Raw genomic sequence first — 21024 nt, forward strand, 5'->3', positions numbered from 1 at the left:
CTGGCCATGGAAATTTTAAAGCAAACCTGTACCGGTTTAGCTTAATGGGCAGTGATGCCTGCGTTTGTGGGGAAAAGGATACATCTGACCAAAGACTTATGAGCTGCTCCAGAACGTATGAAAATCTAAAGCGATTTCACGCGAAAAGTAGGACTTGATAAGTGGCCAGAAATCAATGAATACTTCGTGTCAAGTCAAGAAATCTTTTCCGCTTTCTCGGAGCTCTGCAAATATTGAATAAAAATTGGCCTCAGGGATTTGTGCCCCTACTCATTCATAGCAGACAACGCGACTCTGGGCGGGAGCCGATGGACATGCCGCCTCGAGGTGTCCCCATAGATGTGGCCATCGTCAAAGCTGTCTGCGAACGGTTCGATCTGGAATGGCTTATTAAGAGTCGGGGCAGCTGATGGCTGTAACGAAAGTGTCTGTCCCGGACTCCAGCTGTATCGATCATAGAGATTCGATAATATTTACCTTTGGGTCTCCTTGGAGATACAGCTGGTACGAACCAACGGGCGTCTAGATTCTTCCAAAGTCAGACCTAAGGGCGGTCTTGCGCAGTCGCAGATGGGTTACTTTCAGATTCCGTTAGTACCTTTCAAGAGACTGCAAGCCCTAATCAGTGGTGATCAGTTTGGAAACAGGGAGCAGCGCCAGCCGGTTACCCCGGAGAATATGGCTGTGCACTTTTTCGTGCGTCGTTATCCTCACTGCCTCTCATTGCCACACATTATAAAATTTTTGTTTTCTTTTAACTAATTCTGAAAAAAAAAAAACAGTTTCCAAGCACATTCGAACCTCTAACCTCTGACTTTCTGGCTTCGGCTCTTGCCTACTCTGCTACAAGCAGGCACATTAATAAGTTATCAATTACTTCATATTATGTTATAGTGTGTAACTTATTTTTCATAGAAATTTTTATCAAATGTACCTTCATTGATTTGGTTTGGTTGTCAATTATAAAAATAAACTATCAACTTAATAAAATAATTTTTTTTAAAGTTTTTAACAAAAATTTGGAAATTAGTATATTTTAGCAAAGTACCCTTCCAATTAATTGACGAGTATTTATTTCTATGTATTTAATTTGTTACTTTTACGGTAAATGAAAAATTTTGTCTACAATTCTTTCATATTTCTTAAAAATTTTCAAAAATTACAAAAAATTTGTTTATACTGTAAAAATACAATAATTAATTTTTATTGTATCTTATTCTTTTACAAATTTTTCATTTGTGATTGAAGTGATTTTTTGACATAAGGCAGTTCTTTACATAGTTTGTAGGGCAAAGTTCAGAGAAATTACAGGAACGCTAATGTGTACAGTAAAGCTACCAAGGGTTTTTCTCATGTGGATGCACTTACATACATGCATTTACGCATACTTTATCCCCTTTCTCAAAATTCATTTGAAATTAAACTTGTAGGTCCATTTAAGAATTCAATAGGCTTATCTAAAAGTAATCTTTTGTACCCAAAAAATTGGGAGGTTTCTACAAATCATATAAATGCCATTCGACGTTATTTTTTTATAAGGTTACATGTTCAATATCGATTTTTAAAAATGTAACGTATGTAAAATAATGGCACAGTCAAACGAGCAACAGTTTTTATGGAAATTTGTTATGCTATTTCAATATATGTTTGACGTTCAAATAATATCTGTCAAAAAAACTATGTGTGATAAACGTCCTGAAAGGACATTTACTGGCATGTAACACTGCCCTATTAAAGAAAACCATGTTACAGGATGATTTTTACTAATTTTCTGTATACAATTATATTTCGTGTATTAAATATGGACAAGAAAGAGGTGTGGGATTGTATGTGATAGATGAGAGCGTGACGTTACAGATGTAATCAGCGTAAGCGGTAGAATGTTGTTCTATAATCACCGGAAGATTCGATGAAAGTGCACAGTCTTAGACTGGCCTGCCTATATAGTATTTTTATTGTGTTGTGCTGTAACATATTGTTTGTAATGGTTAACTCATTAAATATTAATTAAAATCACACCCGATCAACGTAGGTATACTCATTCTCACGATAATTGCACCATTTTCGTACACAATATCGTTTTATGGAAGGTAAATTTATATTTATAATTATATTATCTGCCATATAATTTTAAAGAAGTAGAACTTCTTACTAGTGTACCCAAGCACCTACAGTCTACTGGTTTATTTATAAAATAAGTTTCATACGGGTTTCCAGAACTAAATATTACCCCAAGTTCTGAGCAAGGTTCACTTTATATAATAATTGTTTGGTGCGTGTATTGCACGGAGTCACTCAGTGTTTTACGTAAGTCAATAAAAAAACATTATTTACATGATTTTTATTAAGAACGATCTCACAAGGAATTGCCGTAATTCCGGTGCATATTCAGTTTTCACCTTGTATTAAAAAAAAAAGAAGTGGGCTCGAGTTTGTAAGAAATCATTTTTTTGTCACGGCCCTCGATTAAAGCGGGAATTATTTGAACCTTATCATTTTGTGATACATTTATGCGAGTTTTCTTACATTTAATGATAAGTAGGATTCAGGTCAATTGAGAATTCGTAAATTAATATTAGAATAAAATTAGTATTTTGAGTTAAGTTAGCAATGTTGCCCCAATTGAACAATTGTTTGGATGGCAGGATGAAATTTTTTACAGCCATTCTTTTTGTAGTTAGTAGAAGAATAAGCAGTACAACAATAATTTATCTTTTCGATTTGTATACTCCCAATTTCTTTAACGCCTCAAGGCATAACTCAGATCTTCATAATGAATCTGAATTTTTGCAAGATTGACATTTGTTATTGAACCCCATTTCCGAGATCTTCTGTCCTACCTCACCAACATGGCCCACAAGCAGTAGGTGTTAACACCATTTAATAAAAACACCTTTCAAACTATTTATACGTTATATACTTTTAAAAAATTCGTTAAAAAATGTCTTGACAACAAAAAGGAGACTCATTTGAAGTATGTTGTATACTTTTGATAGGTTAATTTTTCATTGAGGATAATAAACATCTTTTAATAAATACATTGATGTTTTGAAAAAACTAATGGTTATCTATTTAAGAAAAATTCTTTTGTTAGTTAATGGTAACAACTCTAATAGCTCATTAAACGTTTTAAAAAGTAGACTCGTGCGTAAGAATGGCATAGATAGGGTAGATACATAGTCCATGAAAATCGAATTGTAGTATTTTTCCGTTTATAATAAAGAATACTTAAAACATTCTAATACTTTTCCTTTTTTGTGGCTACTTAAATAAATGATAGACATTGCTTAATTAATAAAAAATGCTTTTTAATATTAAAACTGATTGTACCAGCAAGAAGTATTTTTTTTCATAACAGGTAACACTATAATATAATACTGAGCCCCATCTTCCAAGCGATCTGCAGAAATTTGTGACGGACATATTGATTATACGGATTTAGTGAAAGACAGTACTGGCAAAATAAAGGGCTTAAAATGGAACAGTACTACTATTCATTGGCAGGCTACAGAAGCAAAAGCATTAAATTTCATACTTTAGATTGTATCATTATTAATGACTTAACGAAATGTAGAATTTCTTAAAAGTATTCTAAATATAAATTTAAACTTTTTTTATCTTTTAGATATATAAAATGTTTGATAAGTATTTTTTAGAAAATTCTGTAGAAAAATTTTCTTGTTCCTGTGCCAAAAAATTTAGACTATTTTCATGTTGTATATAAGATTTAGTGCAGGTTATTATTATTATTATTGTTATTATTTTTATTATTAACGTTGTAATTATGATTGTTATTATTATTATTACTATTATTATCTGCAGTAAATTTAAATTATTTATCGCGTGAAATGGGGTACAAAAGATAGGATGCGCTGATATGTACGATATAAGTAGTGAATTTACATTTCTGTAAAACTTTGTTCACTTTACGATATTTATTATTCTTGTACACATGTTAATCAGTATGTGTCACTGACAGTTGTATTGCTGTTTTTAATTCAAGTTGTAAAATAGTCGTTTGATAAAATAATCACAACGCTATTGGAAAACAACTACATTTACAAATGAGTACGTCAATTTATAAAAACATTAAAAAATTTGCAGTTTTCTTAGATTCGTTAGATTACCTAATTAGTTATTTTCATTATTTATTCGTCTTAAATTCGTATTTTTAATAAATTTACCTAGCATTTGACAACTACAAAAAAAAAAAAAATTAAAAAAAAATGCGCGCGTGATGTGGTCCCATTCAATGTGCTGGTATCAAGCCTGAAAAAACTACAGAGAGAGCGTACATTTTTTCATTATAACCTGTTAAAAAAATTACTTCAAACAAATCTGTAATAATTTTTTTTTTTTTATATAACTTTCTCACAAAAGTAATTACTAACAATGTGCTTCGACTTCGATGACTAAAATAAACGAGCACGTTTTGAAACGTGGGATAATTTCAAACGATAAACCTCGTTTGAACCTCGAGAAAAACGTTTGAAGCGTGACTATAGGTTATATTGATCGTGAAATAAGTCCTTACTTAATGCGTTCAATGATTTTTTTAGCCATCACTGGAACAAGATTTACTCGGTAAGTTACCTATAAGCCATTATAAAAGCGCTTTTGAAAAATATTTAAAAGAATATAAGAAATAGATCGAGGCTTCCTAATGCTTCTAAAATAAATTTTTTAAATTTTAATTGGCTCTTTTGGTTCGTACACTTATATTGTAAAAATTAAAAAAAATTTGATAGTCACTTGTAAGACATGATACGTTCGTAGTTATAAAAAAAACGTGTTAAATATTTAATGAAGTATTTTACCAAATGAAAAAAAAAAAAAAAAACTTGCTTCGAATGAGATTCGAAGCTGGTGCTGCAAAACAAAAGTCTGAAGATGATCGCTAGCCATCTGAGCTATGAACGAATGAGGTATAAAGAGATGAGGAGCTACTGATGTTCATCGTAAAGGTCCAAAGCTTTATATTTAATGAAAGCTTTATCACATTATAACAGTTAAGCGATGTATAAATGGTCAACAAATATAAGTCATTTTAAAAATAAAAAAGACTTTCATGTACTGGGGCGCTTTGGTAAACACGTTGGTATATTATTTAGTAATATTACTTATTACAAAACAAAATTTGAGCGTACTGCATCATTGTAGTAAATGCGTTCATTTATTATACAATAATTTCACTTGTCAGAAAACTAAAAAATAATTAAGCTCAATGGGTTATTGGAGTAAAGGTACTCGTTTATTACTAAAGCAAAACAGTAAGTTTATTGTGTTTATCTCGTCATTTTTGGATAAATAAAAGACAACATCTTACTAACTTGACAATTTTGCTTTTGTTTTTATAGTTAAATTAATGATCAACTGCATTTAAAAATTTTATCTTGCTTTCAGGGGAGAAAAGCCAGAAAAGTAATACACGCAGCTCTTTTCCATGCGTATCAGTATACAACTGTAGCTATACATATGTAGCTAGTTGCATGCAAATACCTTCCCTTCTTTATCACCAAAGCGCACATTCAAGCATCTCATGTCTCAGTCAACCATCTTCCCTCAGCTCTCCCATGAGCTGAGCCTTTGTGCCACCAGCCAATAGAAAATCTGTGCATAGTTCCTCTGCTGGCCACTATGGATTAGCGCTCAAATTCTCGCCTATCATCGGCCCACTATTTAGCATAGGCACTGGAATTTTTTCTACTTATTTATGTAGAGGCTGTTACTTTTAAATAGGCCTTGGTGAGTTCTATAATTGCTTTATTTTCTTTTTAAATCGCAAACGACACATTCTGTAGAAATTTTAGATTAAAAATGTGTTGCAATAAAAAGAATAGAATGCTCTACTATTCATTATAAATTTGTAAAAGAATAGTACTCAGTAACGTACCTTGCTTATTCCATGGTATATCTGTTACATTTTCAACTGGTAAATTTTCTTTAAATAAGCAGACATAGGCTTATTTGCTCTATTAAAATATTAAATGTAAATTTCACAGTTTGTCCTGCTAGTTGTTAAAAAAAAAGACTGACGTTCATCAATGTTCAGTTGTATGACAAGATCTATGTGTTTGTTAGGATTTTTAATCAAATAGTTGCTGTCGTTGTTTAACATTTTGTCAGCAGAGTAAATTAATATTTTTGCATAGTCACAGCAACTTACAATAATGCCAGCTAAATTCGTTTCACCATCTTCTTAAATTATTTAGTAAAATTTTATTGGTAAATATTATCGTCATACTAAATTTCTCAATACAACGAATATTTTGGCTGTTTATGAATAAAAAAAAAGTAACCGGTAAATACTTGAATTTCTTGCATGCTGGTCTTGAGTGAAATATGATTGCCAGGTCGTTCGAAGTTGAGAAAGTACAATTTGAAATTTAAATAATATTTTTAAAACTGGAAACTTACTGCAAAACAGTTGTTTCTGCAGCCAGCAAAATTATAACGTTGGTGGGCTAGTGGACAGAAGGTGACTAGGCCATGTTTACAGTTTTATGCGATTTTTTTCCTTTATTATTTATTTAATTTTAATAACTGTAAAGATCATCTACAACAGTTATATTTTGTGCATAAAATATATATATAGCTGTACACTTGTGAGTTTTGAGCAAGTCCAAGCTCCCTTTCTATTGTCAAATGTGCCATCAGCATTATGTTGCACCACGTTCTTATGAGAGCATTAGGTAACTTTTGCTGAACCTTCGTAATAAAGAATGAATATTTTAACAATTTTTACTACAGCCTTTGGAGCAGCTGGAGATCCACAGCCACTTCATGATAAAAAACATTTAGGTACATTTTTTTGTCATACTTCATCAGCCATTGATATTTTTTTTAAACACATTTACTTACTAGATAAGCAATGGTTTCAGAGTTGTCAAAATTTTTTGTATCTTTTTCAGTAGCTCCATTCTTTGTTCGAATAACTTTTTCTGTGTGACAATGAAAATGGTTATCGTCCTTACAAGTTGTGCTCAATAGGACCAATACGAGTGTAGGACTTATAATTATAGGATGCATATAATAAATTGTTATTGTTTAGTTCTCAATTCGGTTTTTTTGTTGTTGTTTTAGTTGATTTGACTGAACTGCTGGAGTAGGAAAAGAAATCTTATTTTTGTGATTAGAAGCTTATGGAAATTTATTTTTTTTCAGCGATCCTCAATTAAAGTCCTGTTAGATTTACGTACAAAGTTTAGTAAAATCAAAAACAGAGTAAAAAAAATCTGCACCTCACCAAACGATGTTAGGCTTATTACTGGAATATGCAGTTTACTTGTGACATCTGCTTCAAACGGAGTTTCTGGCGATGAATTTCATTGATCCTAGAGATAGTGTGATATCATGTGATATCGTGGTTACGTTGTTCGCGTAATATAAATAACTAATTCTTATTTTAAAATTATTTTGACAGAATTAAGATTTTTTTAGTAAATCATAAAGGTATCCGTATAATAATAGTAAGCAAACTCTTTTTGCTTCTATGATATTACCAGAAAAAAATTTTTATAATAAGTACCATTAAAGTCTTATTCTTGGAGTCACCTTCATTAGTTGACTAGCACTCACAGTAGTTTTTTCGTTTTACTTAGTGAGAAAAGAGACATTTTTCAGCTTGACCACGGTGTAGAAGAGAGTTATGGTCCAGAATTTGGTCAGTCAGTACCCTGCAGCTCTAACGTTAGCTTGGCTCTTGGCTTCTTGGTTGCTGTCATGGGCACAGAATTAGCCAGGGCACTGATTTAACTATCAGCTGAAATAATATATACCATATTTTAACAGCCGAGTAGCTAAGACTATGCATGCACTTGGCGAGACAATGTGTGTACATATATCGGCAGAGATAGATTTAGAGAGGGGCTGTCATAGCAAACGATGCTACAGTACCATCGGCAGCAACTATAGACTCTGAAGTTAGGTTCAGGAAAAAGTAGATCCCCATATCTATTATTCCAATATGAGTGAGGTGGGGGCCCACTTTTCTGCCATGCTGAAATTTTCTGTGCCATAACTTATCATGCTTGCTCGTTTTTATGCGCAAATTTGAGACTGCTCATGCAATTTCTAGCCCGCATGCATATGTTTTTACCAGGTTTCCGCACCTTTTGACCGTGCAACGTTAGCTCTATGTACATTTATACTGTATGTACGTTTTCTGTTAAGTCAGTCAGTCGGTTTGACTCATGAAGTAAGCATATTTAAAGTTATTATACTAGGGGCTGTATTGTGTTGCTTTTTTAACTTTGACAAAAAATGAGGACAACAGTACTTTTATCTTGCTGTCACCACATGGTGTCTTAAAGATACAGACTGTCATTATTTTATTAGGTTAGCTCTTAGCAAAGTTGTACATGTCCTACTAGATTATAAGGTGAAGGTGCGTAATCAGTGTAATATTTTTCCAGTTTTATTATATTTTGCATGCGTTATTAAACAAAAAGTATATTTATCTGTTACATTTACAGACTTAAATCTAACTTTGGTAAGAAAATTTATGATCTTGCTGTACTTTTTTATTGGAACAAAAATTATAACAAAATTAGAAAAATTTTAATCTATGATACATGAAAATCAGTTAAAATTTTTTAAAGCTTTAAATTGTAATCAGACAAAAAAAAATTCCTTGTTATATTAAAAATTATGAGATTTTTGTATTTAATACACTTAAAAGAGACGAAAGTGCTATTTGTGTACTTGAAATTTATGGCCATCGAGTGTGTATCCTTATCTAGGTAATTTCATATACACACACACGTACATAGGGCTCCTGTCATGGCCTTGGCCTAGAGCCCCAATATAGTTGAAAATGGTACAGCAAATACATAGAGACAAGCTGTGTGCTTATTGATTAAATGACTTGAAAATAGAAAAATAAAATGAATTGAATTTAGAAAGGCATGTATACGTAAAAGATGTTGTGATAAACAATTTTTTCGAAGAATTACATAAAAAACAGTCATTTGTTGTAAAAAGTGAACAGTATGTATCCAAGAACTCACTTTCTAGCTAATGCCACTCATGCAATTAATGTTATTTTTAGCACTTCCAATGTATGTAAATAACTTTAAGATATTGTTTTTGACTTACGATGTAAATTCATAATTTTATTAATTTTTTTTATTTAATAGGAATCTCGAAATAAAAAACCGTTTAAAATATGGGATAGCTGGAGGAGTATAAGAAAAGGATTAGTTGTAAGCAATTTTGAAGAACTTATTCAGAAAGGTAAGATTTCTTATGGTTACTACAAAACTTATTTGCCAACTGAAATGATAAGCTCAAAATTTTGCCAGCCCTAGAGACTTTTCTCAAACGGTTACAATCTTTCTAAAATTATGCTTATTAATCTATGTCATTCTACAAACTTTTTTACTATTATACTTTAAGAAACAAAGATTTAACTTTAAACAGTAATTTAAATTTAACTTTAAATTTTTTCAACTTTTGGATAGTTCTTACGTGTATTGTAATATAGGAATCTATGACTATGCGAATTTGAAGACAAAGCTTGGAGTTCAAATAAAATATGGTGAATAGAAGTATCGTGTAATAGTGTTTTTATTATTTATGTATTGTATATATGTTAGAGAATGTAACTAGTCAATTTAGGTAATAAGGCAATATGGCTGGCTCTTATGTTTAAGAGTGAACATGTGCATACATAAGTTGTACTCCATTACGAAGCCGGATTTGTCAGCGGTTAATCGGTATAAACGTAGTATCGAGCGAAAACATCTTATATATTAAAAGCTCTGAATAATAGAAGACAAGTTATTTGCTGTAGTCAAAACTTGTTGACTTGATTTTTAAGATCAAAAAATAGCACAAGTTTGGAGCATGAATGTTTTTGAGTATCATGACATCACCTATACGTTATCACGCAAATTAATGCAAATAAATTTTACCTCCTTAGTAAAGTAGTTTTTTAGTTACAATTTTAGAACATAGTATACAGGAAAACATGATATATTATATTTTACAACTGTTATAAATTTTTTTTTATCAACCATTTCGTCACAACTTGCTAAAAATAACATTACTGTAGAAAACTACAACTGGGATAGGACTTTCTACACTGGAATTATTGCAATGTACGGGCCAATTATTGGTTATATTTATTGCAGTCCATTTTACTTTACAAGTGCATAGTTAAACTAACACTAAAAAGTAAGATTGTTCTTTACGTGTTCATATTCTGAGGATGAACCTTAAGTCTTGCCAATAATACTCTGAGTAAAAAGTTTTTCTCTAACAAAACTAGATAAATTTTCATGTTTCAGCACATTATGATCAGAAACTTCTCTGGTTATCCCTAGCTGCAAAGTGAATAGCTAATTTGCCTCCTTATCATCTAGCGTGCTACACATAGTCACTAGTGTGTCGATTTTAATACAAACTTGTATATAATGTTAGTGCATTTGGGTCAGCACATGGACACCCACAAGCACACTGTGAACGCACTTACGTAGTGTCACTGAACAGAGAGAAAACTGTTGTACAAGTCGTGGGCTCCCTTTCTTTCCTGTGGATCACCATCACCATCCTGGAACCAGGCACATGCACATGTATATACATACACTAGTCGTGCAACAAACGCAGAGAAAAATCCAAGAGGGAACGAATCCCTACCACGTTAGTCCATGCACAAAAAGTAGGGAAAGACGGTTGCGTGACTCCGTTCTTATTGGGCGCTACTCTACAATTCGGATATTCTGTCCTTGGCATTAATAAACTGTGTTTCCATTCAATTTAACTCCATTATACCACGCACCGCGTTAGTTGTCGTTGTCATTGCTAGTGCTACTTTTTGCTTACGATCTCCTCTCTTCACTCACCTTCTCCTTGTCTGCCACATTTTTCTGCTGAATGACAAACTTTAACACGTAATCACCCGTACTCTGGAGAGTGGCACACGCGCGCGCACGCTCGTGCAGCACACCAATTGAGGTACCTATAAAATTTTTGCATACTTGATAAGGTCACAGTTTGTGGGAGCTTGATAAGCATCATTATTAGCCTTGACAACTCTAGTTTCACCATGCGTGATAGTGCCTATGCTATTTAAGTCAGAAAAGTCAGAGAGATAAGAAGTGTTAAAAATTTTCGTATTTTTCGTGGAATAGGCAATTTCAAGGCATTATAATATTTTTCCTGCTACCAGCTTTTTTTACAACATTCTGCGCGCTCTTTAATGCTGAACTTACAACTTTTTAAGCACTACCAATAGGAGTCAGGGTATTCGAGGCATTTGAAATCAAGCTTTTTAAAGTACTATTTTTTGGTATTATTTTTTTTACTTGCTTTATAGAATTCGTACAAGGGAATGAGAACCGTGAGTTTTTCTCAAAAATTATCGTCTTTTGCTTCGAGTCTTTTCTACGCCTTTTCAGCAAGAATTTTTTTAATGGTATTTCTTGGTACAACATCTTACTGATCTTAAAAAAAGGTTTCATCATGTTGTTTACAACTGTACAGCCTTTACGATAATAAGTGATCATTTCTTTTTGACTGCTTAACGATAAATACGCTTGAAAATAAAAGTACATCACTATGATTTATAGTTTCATATTTCAGTATACATTTAACAAGAGCTCTACGAAACATAATATTTAACTTTACGTCATAAATTTCAGCAAACTTACAAGCAGAACTAAAAAATAAGATGATGAATAAGCTGAAAAGAATATAGGCATACTATTTTTAGTATCATGTTGCAGCTTCAGCTGCACCAGCATACAGTAAACATGTACTTTGCGGAACATAAAATTTCACTTCTGGTTAAAATCTTTACAAAAATGATTAGCAAAATTACAAAATACGATGCCAGATGAGTTTAAAAGTATAAAAACTAATGATAAACTATGAAGCTAACGAAGGAAAGAGTGCATCGTGAGAGTGAGACCTTCGTTCTTGCCAGTTCCAACTAAAGAGATAGCTTTCTTTAGCATGCTATTTGGTTATTACTCGTCTCTCCCACTACAACTGTATTCAGTAGTCCCAAGGAAAAGGGGGCGCACGTACATGTAGCTACGATACCGTACATGACACGTCCAAGGCCATTACGCTGGCGTCCTTGGTGACAGTTTCCTTCTTCATTTGTATGTTCATAATATAGTAGTGTAACTGTAATGTTGTTTGTGTTATATATTACTTGTAGTAAAAGAAAAGAGGGTGGTTTCAAGCCCCATGTTCCTGTTTCTCCTCCTGCTTTATTTCAATGTGTCTTGTGTGTATACGTGTTTGTTGATGTTTTTACACTTCCCTCTTACAAAATGTCTTATACCGAAATTCCCTTATGTACTTATGGTACATGATCGCTTTCATATATTTTTCTTATTTTTATTTACATATCAGCTATACAATAAATAAAAACAAACTTTTTGCATTCAATGATAATAAATTCCCAGGTTTTAATGTAATTATCAATTTCTTTTTTTTTTTTTTTTTTGTTTCATGGTCTAAGATGTCATGGGTCAAGGGCTCACTGCTTCAACTTAGATATAGTATTGTTACTAGTATCTATATTTCTGCTCATCCTACTATAAATTTTATTATTGATACAGTTCTTTTTATCACATTTTCATTACATAAATAATTTCTCTTTTTTTTTTTTTTTTTTAATATTTTGCTTATCATAAACTACCTATATTTCACAATACATGGTGCTTCGAAAATATTTGGATGATGAGAATACATTTTCTACTATATTCAAGTTACTCAATAAATCCATAACTTCACTTTTTTTCTGCGTACTTATTACATTCTGGTAATAACAGTATGAGCAATTATGACGGATAAGTGTATTATAGTTGTTGTGGAGGACGTAATTGTCAATGTTTACTATGTTTGGCCTTATTAATCATTATTATTATCATAATTGTTATTATTATTATTATTATCATTATTATTGATATTATTATTACTATCATTATTGTAATTTTATTATTTTTGTTGTTATTATTATTATGACCATTACTATTATAATTTTTATTACTTTTATTGTGATTATTTGCACAGATTGATGCTACTGTAAGTATAATGTTGTTTTTATTACCGTTTATTGTCTGTTGCACTGGTCATTATCTGTGAACAATCTATAACACATGTAAATGAGCCCTCCTATTTTTTTATTTTTTAATATTTCCGCTACTATCCAGGCGTAATCCTTCCAGTCTAACAGCTCTTCATTTATTTGCACCACTTTGTATTTGTATTTTTGGTGATACGCGCCACCATGATATCTTCTTGTATCGTACATTTTTCTGTATTCTTGTGGGTTTATTTTTGTCTTTGAAATCCTTGAACCACAGTAGAGAGAATGAGAGGCAGAAAAAGAGAGCGGTTGCCCGTATGGCTATGCATTGTTTTTGTTAACGTGCTCTTCATGTTTCTCTCTTTCTAAATCTACGGTTATGCACAAATATGTACCTCGAAGGTGGTTCCCTCAAATATGACGCAACTCAATCCATTATACCGTTCAAATACCGTGTGCTTATTTCCAGCTGTAAGTGTGGCACTTTCTTTACATATATTTATTTCCGTTCTTATGTTACGGCATACGCTATGCAGTATAAATATATCTACTCTTTGCATTTCTCTTATAAATATGCTTCATTGCTGTCATCATTTTTTTTCTTATTTTGTTGTTGCTTCTTTTTCAGCTTATTGTTTTTCCCCCAATGTGTGTTTTCTTTTTTTTTTATGTATATTTTCTGATTCTGTTAAGTAAAAGAATAAGAAGACTTCATTAATATGTTTCATTATTATTATAGTCTAACAGAGACGAGTCTAGAAAAATTGTCAATCTTGTGCTAGATGCCCAATTGGTTTACATTGGTCAGTCTAATTTCTTGTTCTTGTTTGCTTGTTTTTTTTTTTTTTTCTGCTGCATCATCCTAGTGGATTGCTGCCACCGTTATTTTGCCGGATTTTTAATGTGTCCCACGCGCTGAGGAGCTGAGTGGGTTCATATACGCAGTAGTTGTTGGTGTTGTTTTTAGCATCATTGCTCGTTATTTTGCCAACGCTATCCTAGCGTTCGGGTTATCCATTACGTTGGTTTTTTTGTGAATTTCAATGGGTTGCTTGCTTTGTATCGCCCCGGATACTAACATCAGCTAAGGGAGTTCACTGCGCAGTCCATGTGTCTCCATCGGGTAACGAGAATCGCTTTCGATTACTCAAGGTCTGTGCTGGAAAAATCTTTGTGGAATTGCTTGGGGTAGTGGAGTATTTATAGGTTATGTTTGGGAAAGGAAGGGATGGTCTTTAAACACCATGGATGTAATTGCTTCCATGGATCACGGTGTCTAGCGATAACGACAACAAGGTTGCGTTACCGTAAATCTGATTGATTTTCTTTTCAGACTCTTCTCTTACTCTTAATTTTTCTTTCATTTATCTATTCAACCCTGCATGTTCTATACTTAAGGCCTAATTTTTGTCATGTTTATACGTGTTGTATAATTTTTCGTTGATTACAGCACCTTGCTTTTGTTTTGGTAATGCTACCTGTTTATTATCTTATTGCTATTGTTGTCATTATTGTTACATAGTTTTAATTATTATTATTATTTTAAATTTTTTTTGTAACATTTTTTTTTTAAACATCACCCACTCATTTTATATGTTTTATGTTATATGATCACATGGTCCGTATGTTATTGTTATCATTTCTTTTCTTTACCAGTGTGCATATGTATGTTTTCGTTTTTCTTCGGTCCTAACGTTATTGTTTGTTTACCTGTTTCTATCAATGTATATTCTTTGGCCACAAAAGTTCAGTCGAAGTAAGCAGTTTTAGTTTGTGCCTTCGTGTTTTTTTTTTGTGTTCGCATTTTCTGTCAGGGCTGTTACTACGAATTTTTTTTCATTTCATCCACGTAAGATATTCTTGCCTCGTCTTTTCTTTAAAGCTTGACACTTTTTTCTGCATGGACAATGCCAGTTCTTTCGTACGGACCCTTGTATTGGTCGTCGAATCTCCCTTTTGATGGTTCTTTTTTATACATAAAACATTTCTTCCTTGAGGTAGTATCTCGTGTTTAATTTGCAGTCGTCATGATACTTTGACTGGTATTTTGCTTGCATCTGATTCATTGTAGCAATGGTTCTCATCGCCATCAGTGCCGTTACCAGCTCATTAAATATTCGTTTGACGACTGGTCATTGCGTGATGTTTTAAAGCTAGTACGTACTCTCACTCTGCGTCCAAAAATAAGCTTACGCGGTGAGTATCCTCTATTTTCATGATCCATGGTTCATTATATAAGTGCATGCACAACAGTAAGTGTTCGTTGTATTGATTCTTTTTCTCTGCATAGGCTTTTATATATTCCGTTAGCATGTAATGCATTCGTATGAACCCATTTGTCTGAGGGTGAAATGCTGTGCTACCCATTGTATGTCCATGCTTTTATTCATAAAAAAGGTACCTTAGTCGGATAATAGATGTTCCGGGGGTCCAAAGTATGCTTTAAATTTTTTAGTGATTGCATTCATTGTCTTCTTGGCTGTTGCTCTCTTTACTTGTGCAAGAACACCAAACCTGTTAGCCAGTCCTGCATCAATAAAATATGTGTGTATTCATTCACTAAGGGCTTATTAATTAGCCTGTAGTAGTCTATTAAAATTTTTTCAAAAGGTCTGCTCTATACCTTTTGAGGTATTTTGAATTTTTCAATATCATTCTTAGCTCATGAGTTGAGAGGTGTAAGCTAAATAAACATATTAGGCTATGAAAAAAGCAGTTTTCTGGCAGGTCAGGTGGTAGTTCTGAAACTTCAAAAAGTATTTATTAAGGTTACATGCATCTATTCGTCTCTCTTCGTGCATCATCGTTAAGATACAGCAGCCACTAGTCTGTTAGCGCCTTTGTATCTGTTGTTTCCATATCTTCTTTCATTTTTAAATTGCTAACTAAAATACTCTTCCTTAGGTAACATCGTTTTCTCACTGTTTACCTTTTTTTTTGCTTAATTTTTTGTTTATGTTTACTTTTTTCTTGAATTCAGAGTCTCTTTTACCATCAGTTTGGCCATCCGTTCATAAATGACATTTTTTTCCTTTCCATCTATCAACATTTTGTTTTTTCTTCTGTAGTTTTTTACCTGAATCCTTTTAGTCAGAGTAAATAATTATAATTCTTCGATTTTTGGTATTTCTATGAATACGCTGTTTACGGGTTGCTCGTATTTTAAAAATGTGTGTCGAAGGCCCATTTCTATCTGCTAGTCCTTCTTTCTCCTGCTTGTCCTCCAGCTGATACAGTTTTTGGTGTGGCTGCTCAGTGTTCATTTCTCCTTCTCTTATTATTTGACTTCTAGAATGTTCATTAAGTGCTTTGTTTAAAATATCTGGCCGACATACTACGTTTTACTTGTATCCTCGTAGTTTTACTTTCAGCCTGTTAAATCTTATGTTGGACTCTTTGACATATCATAATGTTTTAGTGGCTCATGATTTGTGACCACAGCAAATTTATGCCTAAATGAGTACGACTGAGATTCTTTTTTTGCGAACACTATAGCCAACAGTTTCTTATCATATTTGAGGTAGCGTAGTTCGATCCCTCAGAGGCATCATAAGTCGTACTCACACGGTCTATCTTTCCCCTGTTTGCCTTGGATTATTATTGCCCCTACTGTGTAATCTGATGCGTCCGTTGTAACTATAAAGGGCTTGTTGAGATTAGGGGCAATAAGTACTAGCTCACTGCATAATGCTTCGACAAGTGTCTTAAAGGCTTGCTCCTGCTGCTCTTCCTGTTTAAACTCGGTTTTTTTTTTTTTGCTTTTTTTTTTAACTTGTAGAGAAACTAGGTGATTCTTGCAATATTCTAAATGAATGAACCATAGTAGTCGTGAAATCCAAAAAGCTGTTTAATTTTTTTTGCATTAGTAGGTTTTGGATATTTGTTTTTATTTGCCGATTCCCGATAATATGCCGTAACACTTTTTCTTCTCGTTTTAGAAATTGGTTCTTCTTAGGTTCGATGGTCAAGTCAGCCTTTGCCAAGCGATTTAGAAGTCAAATAAAGAAACCATTATATTATCTACGTACACCTTTATTTTGTGCCCTTGTAGACCTGCCAAAGCGAGTGATATTTCTCTAAAAACTGTCCTGGGGGAGTCCGTACATCCTATTGACATTCTGTTATACTGATAATGTGCATCTGGTCAAGAGAATGCTGTTTAGTGTGCATCCTTTTCGTGAATTTTGCTAAATGCGTAAGTATGTTTCTCTGGAACGGTAAAAGATGGCAGCTTCCTAAGGTAGTTTTGTGAGGCTGTCTAAAATTAGTTACTACGTGCTAACCCTTTCCTCCGTCTGACCCTGTATGTTTGGGTACAATGCACTCGTCAGAATCGTATGACGATTTTTATGGTTCATCTATACCTTGTTCTTGCAATTTTTCTGTTTCTTTCTTCATTTGTTCCTTTACTGCTGGCTGGTACCTATAGCACTCTGCCATTAAGGGTTTGTCTGTTGTAGTCTGGATGAGATGTCTTAATATATGAGTAGCTTTTAGCGGCTTTTCACCCAGACAAAACACAAAGAGATTTTGTTCTATGAGTTTTCGGACATGTAATTTTTCATCTTTGTGACAGCTGGACACGTCAATGAGTTGCATTATTTTTTTTATCTCTCGCAATTCTTTGTTAATTTAACGCACCATCAAGATAATTGGAGCTTATCAAATAATTATTATTCTTGCCTGTTTTATGTTCATATTTTTTTACTTTGTTAAATTCTTCTTTCTTCCCTTTTTTTCATCCTTTTTTCAATCAGCCTTTTCATTGCTTTATTAAAGCCCTTCGCGTCGTCATCTTTGACGCTGGACTATTCAGCTTCTTGCATTCGTTTGCATTTGCATAAATCAATCTGAGGTATCGATATTTTACCAATTTTATCTTTTGTATTAATAAACTCTGCATAAACTTTCCCCTCATTCTGTGTGACTTCAAAATTTCTAAATAGTACACTTTTTATCCATTTTCTGTAAAGGGACCCAACCAATTTTAACATTTTCGCTCATTTTCTTTACATGAGCGTATAACACTTGCCTTGTTCTGGCAGAAATTTTGAGCATCTTTGGCTTTTACTTCATTTGCATGCTTTCTAATTGAAAAATATTTTCCCGAGCACATATGTAATCATTATACGTTTTAAAAATATTCCAACCAATTTTACCTTTCACATCTATCGGCAAGTTGTGTGGGACCACATGTTATGTATAAACAAGGCCATTTAGTCATATTTCTACTTTACCTAACGTGCTATGCTCGCCGTGCGTAACTTCAATAATCTTAACTTGGTTCCCTTTGTCAACGAAAGTGTCTGGACGATGGCTATCTTTTTTTACGAATGATATCTGTGCGCCTGTCTCTGCGTGAAATTTTACCTTACCATTTCATAGCCGAGAGCTTTTCATACGTATTGAATGGGGGGTCTTACCTGCTCCAAACATATTCATCATTCCACAGAAGATTTTGTATCTACTATCTCCTTAGTCTTTCTTTTCTGTTCGTAAGCTATTTTTAAGCCAATTATTTTTACTCGTCATCCTATCGACGTATGTGCTCGTGGTCAGTGGCTCTTTTACTTGAAAATTGACTTCACATAACTCACTAATAACCTTTCTTTTGGGCTGTGCTGAGCTCGATGTACTGTTATTGAACTCCACTGTCTCTACCTACCATATGTATACCTTCATGCATTGAATTTTTTGCACGTGTGCCTGCTGCCCCTCTATCACTGAGCGCTTTTATCACCTTATTCTCTATTGCTGAATGCTTAATAATTGGAAAGTGCATCGAGGATTGTTGTAGTTTAAATTCCCCACATTTATTTTTACGTCTTGCAACTTTCTCCTTTAATTCCTTGTGGCCTCGTTTCCTCGTTGTTGGCCCTGGTTATTACAACCCGTTTGATATTAATACTATCCACTGTAAGACCATTACCACTATTTGAAGTATTGTATCTGTTTGCATTATTAAAATTTTGATTAAATCCGTTTGGCCTATGATTATTGTTATGGGGGTGCCTGTAATAACCATCCCAGTACTTTTGTTATTGTTGATAATAATTATTACCATTAAAATTGAAACCAGTTTAACGCGTAACATAAGATAATTTATTATACGCAGTTCGCTCTTGTTTCCCCTATGGCAGACTCTTTGTGCGGTACGTCAGGTGTTCCTTAACATTATAAACACCGTTTATTGTTTTTGTTCAACCCATTCACTACGTACTCTGTGTTTGTGCTTCCTGTTTCTGCACCATTAGTTGCTAATGCACCTATTTTTGAATATCTTTTATCTCTGTGGTAACTTCTCTGTGTTGCATAGGAGTTGTACGGTCCTGGTCCCATGTAACACAAGCCCATTTCGTTATCTACGCTTTAAGCTGCTTTTTTAGCTTTCTCTATAGTCGCTGGCCTAAGTCCAGCTATATTTAAGCTTGAAGATGCCCTAAGGACATACACAAATTGTTTAGCCACTATTCTATCTGAAATGTTCTTCAGTACTGTCTTATCCAAGGAGTGGATTTGAATTATTGATCATCACGATTCTATTACATAATCTTTGGGCTTAACTGCATTATTAAGCAATTAGTTCAGATGGGTTTCGCGTTAACACTTTTAACTCTGCTAACAGCGTCTCTGTACCCCCCGTACTGCTAAACCGTTACGAAAATGCTTGTAAAAATTCATCGACCGTATTAAATAGTAAAAGCTGAGCACGAAAATGGTCTGTAGCTATACCCTTTAAATAATTCCCTAATGTCCATATAAAATATCATTCATATGGCCACGGAATTATTGTTTTTGATATTTGTACTATCTCTTTAAATAGCAGGAAGTAATTGGGTTCCCATAAAATATTGGGATCCCTCCTGATGCGCTATTTACAGAAACTAGTATGTTGTAAACATTCAAAGGCTGCATGTATTTGGCTTGCTGGTGTACTACGGGGCTGGTATATACTATACCTCGTTGAATCGGATATTGTTCATGTAGAAGAAAGTCCTCATTTGTATTATTGCTCCACAAGAGAAAATCAGATATTTGTGCCCTTTGTTGGTCTTCTGCACTCTGGTCTTGTACCGTATCCTTGAGCCGTAAACTCTTCGGAAATTTGCGTTGAGTTTTGTTGTGCTTTTCGTTAAGTATTAAAGTTTTTAAGTGTGTTTTCAACGTGTTCTTCCCCTTTCCTCAGATGGATACTTATTGTTTTCTCGAGTTCCATCCATTACGTCTTTCGAGAATAACTCACCTTCTACGGTATTACCCATATAAAAATTTTTCAAACTTGGCTCTGCTGTTTGTAAATTCGTTTGAGCAAGTTTTTTTTCACAGTTTTTGTTTTATTTTTTTTTAACTTTGGCATTAGAAGGCACTGTTTTTTGTTTATTTTCTTTTAATCTTTTTGAGATTTCGGGCTATGTTCCAAAAATAGGGTTATTATTTCTGACTATTACTTGCTCTCCGAGTACGAGGGAAGTTCTTCCTTTCTAACACTTATTGCGATACTTTGCGCTTCGGTGAAATTTTCCATTGTAGGTCCTCTTTTATAATTTTTTATTATCCTTTGTTTCCTGCCAATATGGGAGCTCTTAAACACTTATAAGTTTCTGTACGATTCTTTGCATTTCTGTTGAATAATGTCGAGCCCATTTTATTCCAACTGTCATCACTTATCTAATTATTATGTATTTTTAAAGTATCTTTTAGCTGTTAATCCAATCAATTTCCTTCCCGATCCGAAATCTGTCTGATACACGATAAATTCCTCTAGTGACGCGTCACTGATGTTATGAGAAAGATATCTTACATAAAGCGAATATAACAACATAAATAAATTTGTATTCCAGTTGAAGAGTTAACAGACTCCTTGAAACATGTAAGTGTATGCGATTATTTATAATCTCAAGTACTTACCATATACTCCCAGCTAGAACGATGGCAACCAAAATCCTTAACACACTTGTTTGCTCGATCTTCTATTGTTTTCT

At 33.4% G+C, this 21024-nt stretch overlaps 1 protein-coding gene across 1 annotated transcript in view; it reads left to right on the plus strand.

The window, feature by feature from the left end:
- Nucleotides 1–21024, plus strand: part of Drep2 (DNA fragmentation factor-related protein 2) — a 308249-nt gene that overhangs the window by 192953 nt on the left and 94272 nt on the right. Inside the window, exon 2 of the mRNA XM_014359789.2 lies at nucleotides 9138–9234. Coding sequence (XP_014215275.2) covers nucleotides 9138–9234 — 97 coding nt within the window. The remainder of the gene's footprint in view (nucleotides 1–9137; nucleotides 9235–21024) is intronic.

The sequence above is a fragment of the Copidosoma floridanum genome, unplaced genomic scaffold (genome assembly GCF_036245765.1).
Source record: "Copidosoma floridanum isolate Cflo_tuat_1 unplaced genomic scaffold, Cflo_Japanese_pri ptg000027l, whole genome shotgun sequence".
NCBI lineage: Eukaryota > Metazoa > Arthropoda > Insecta > Hymenoptera > Encyrtidae > Copidosoma > Copidosoma floridanum.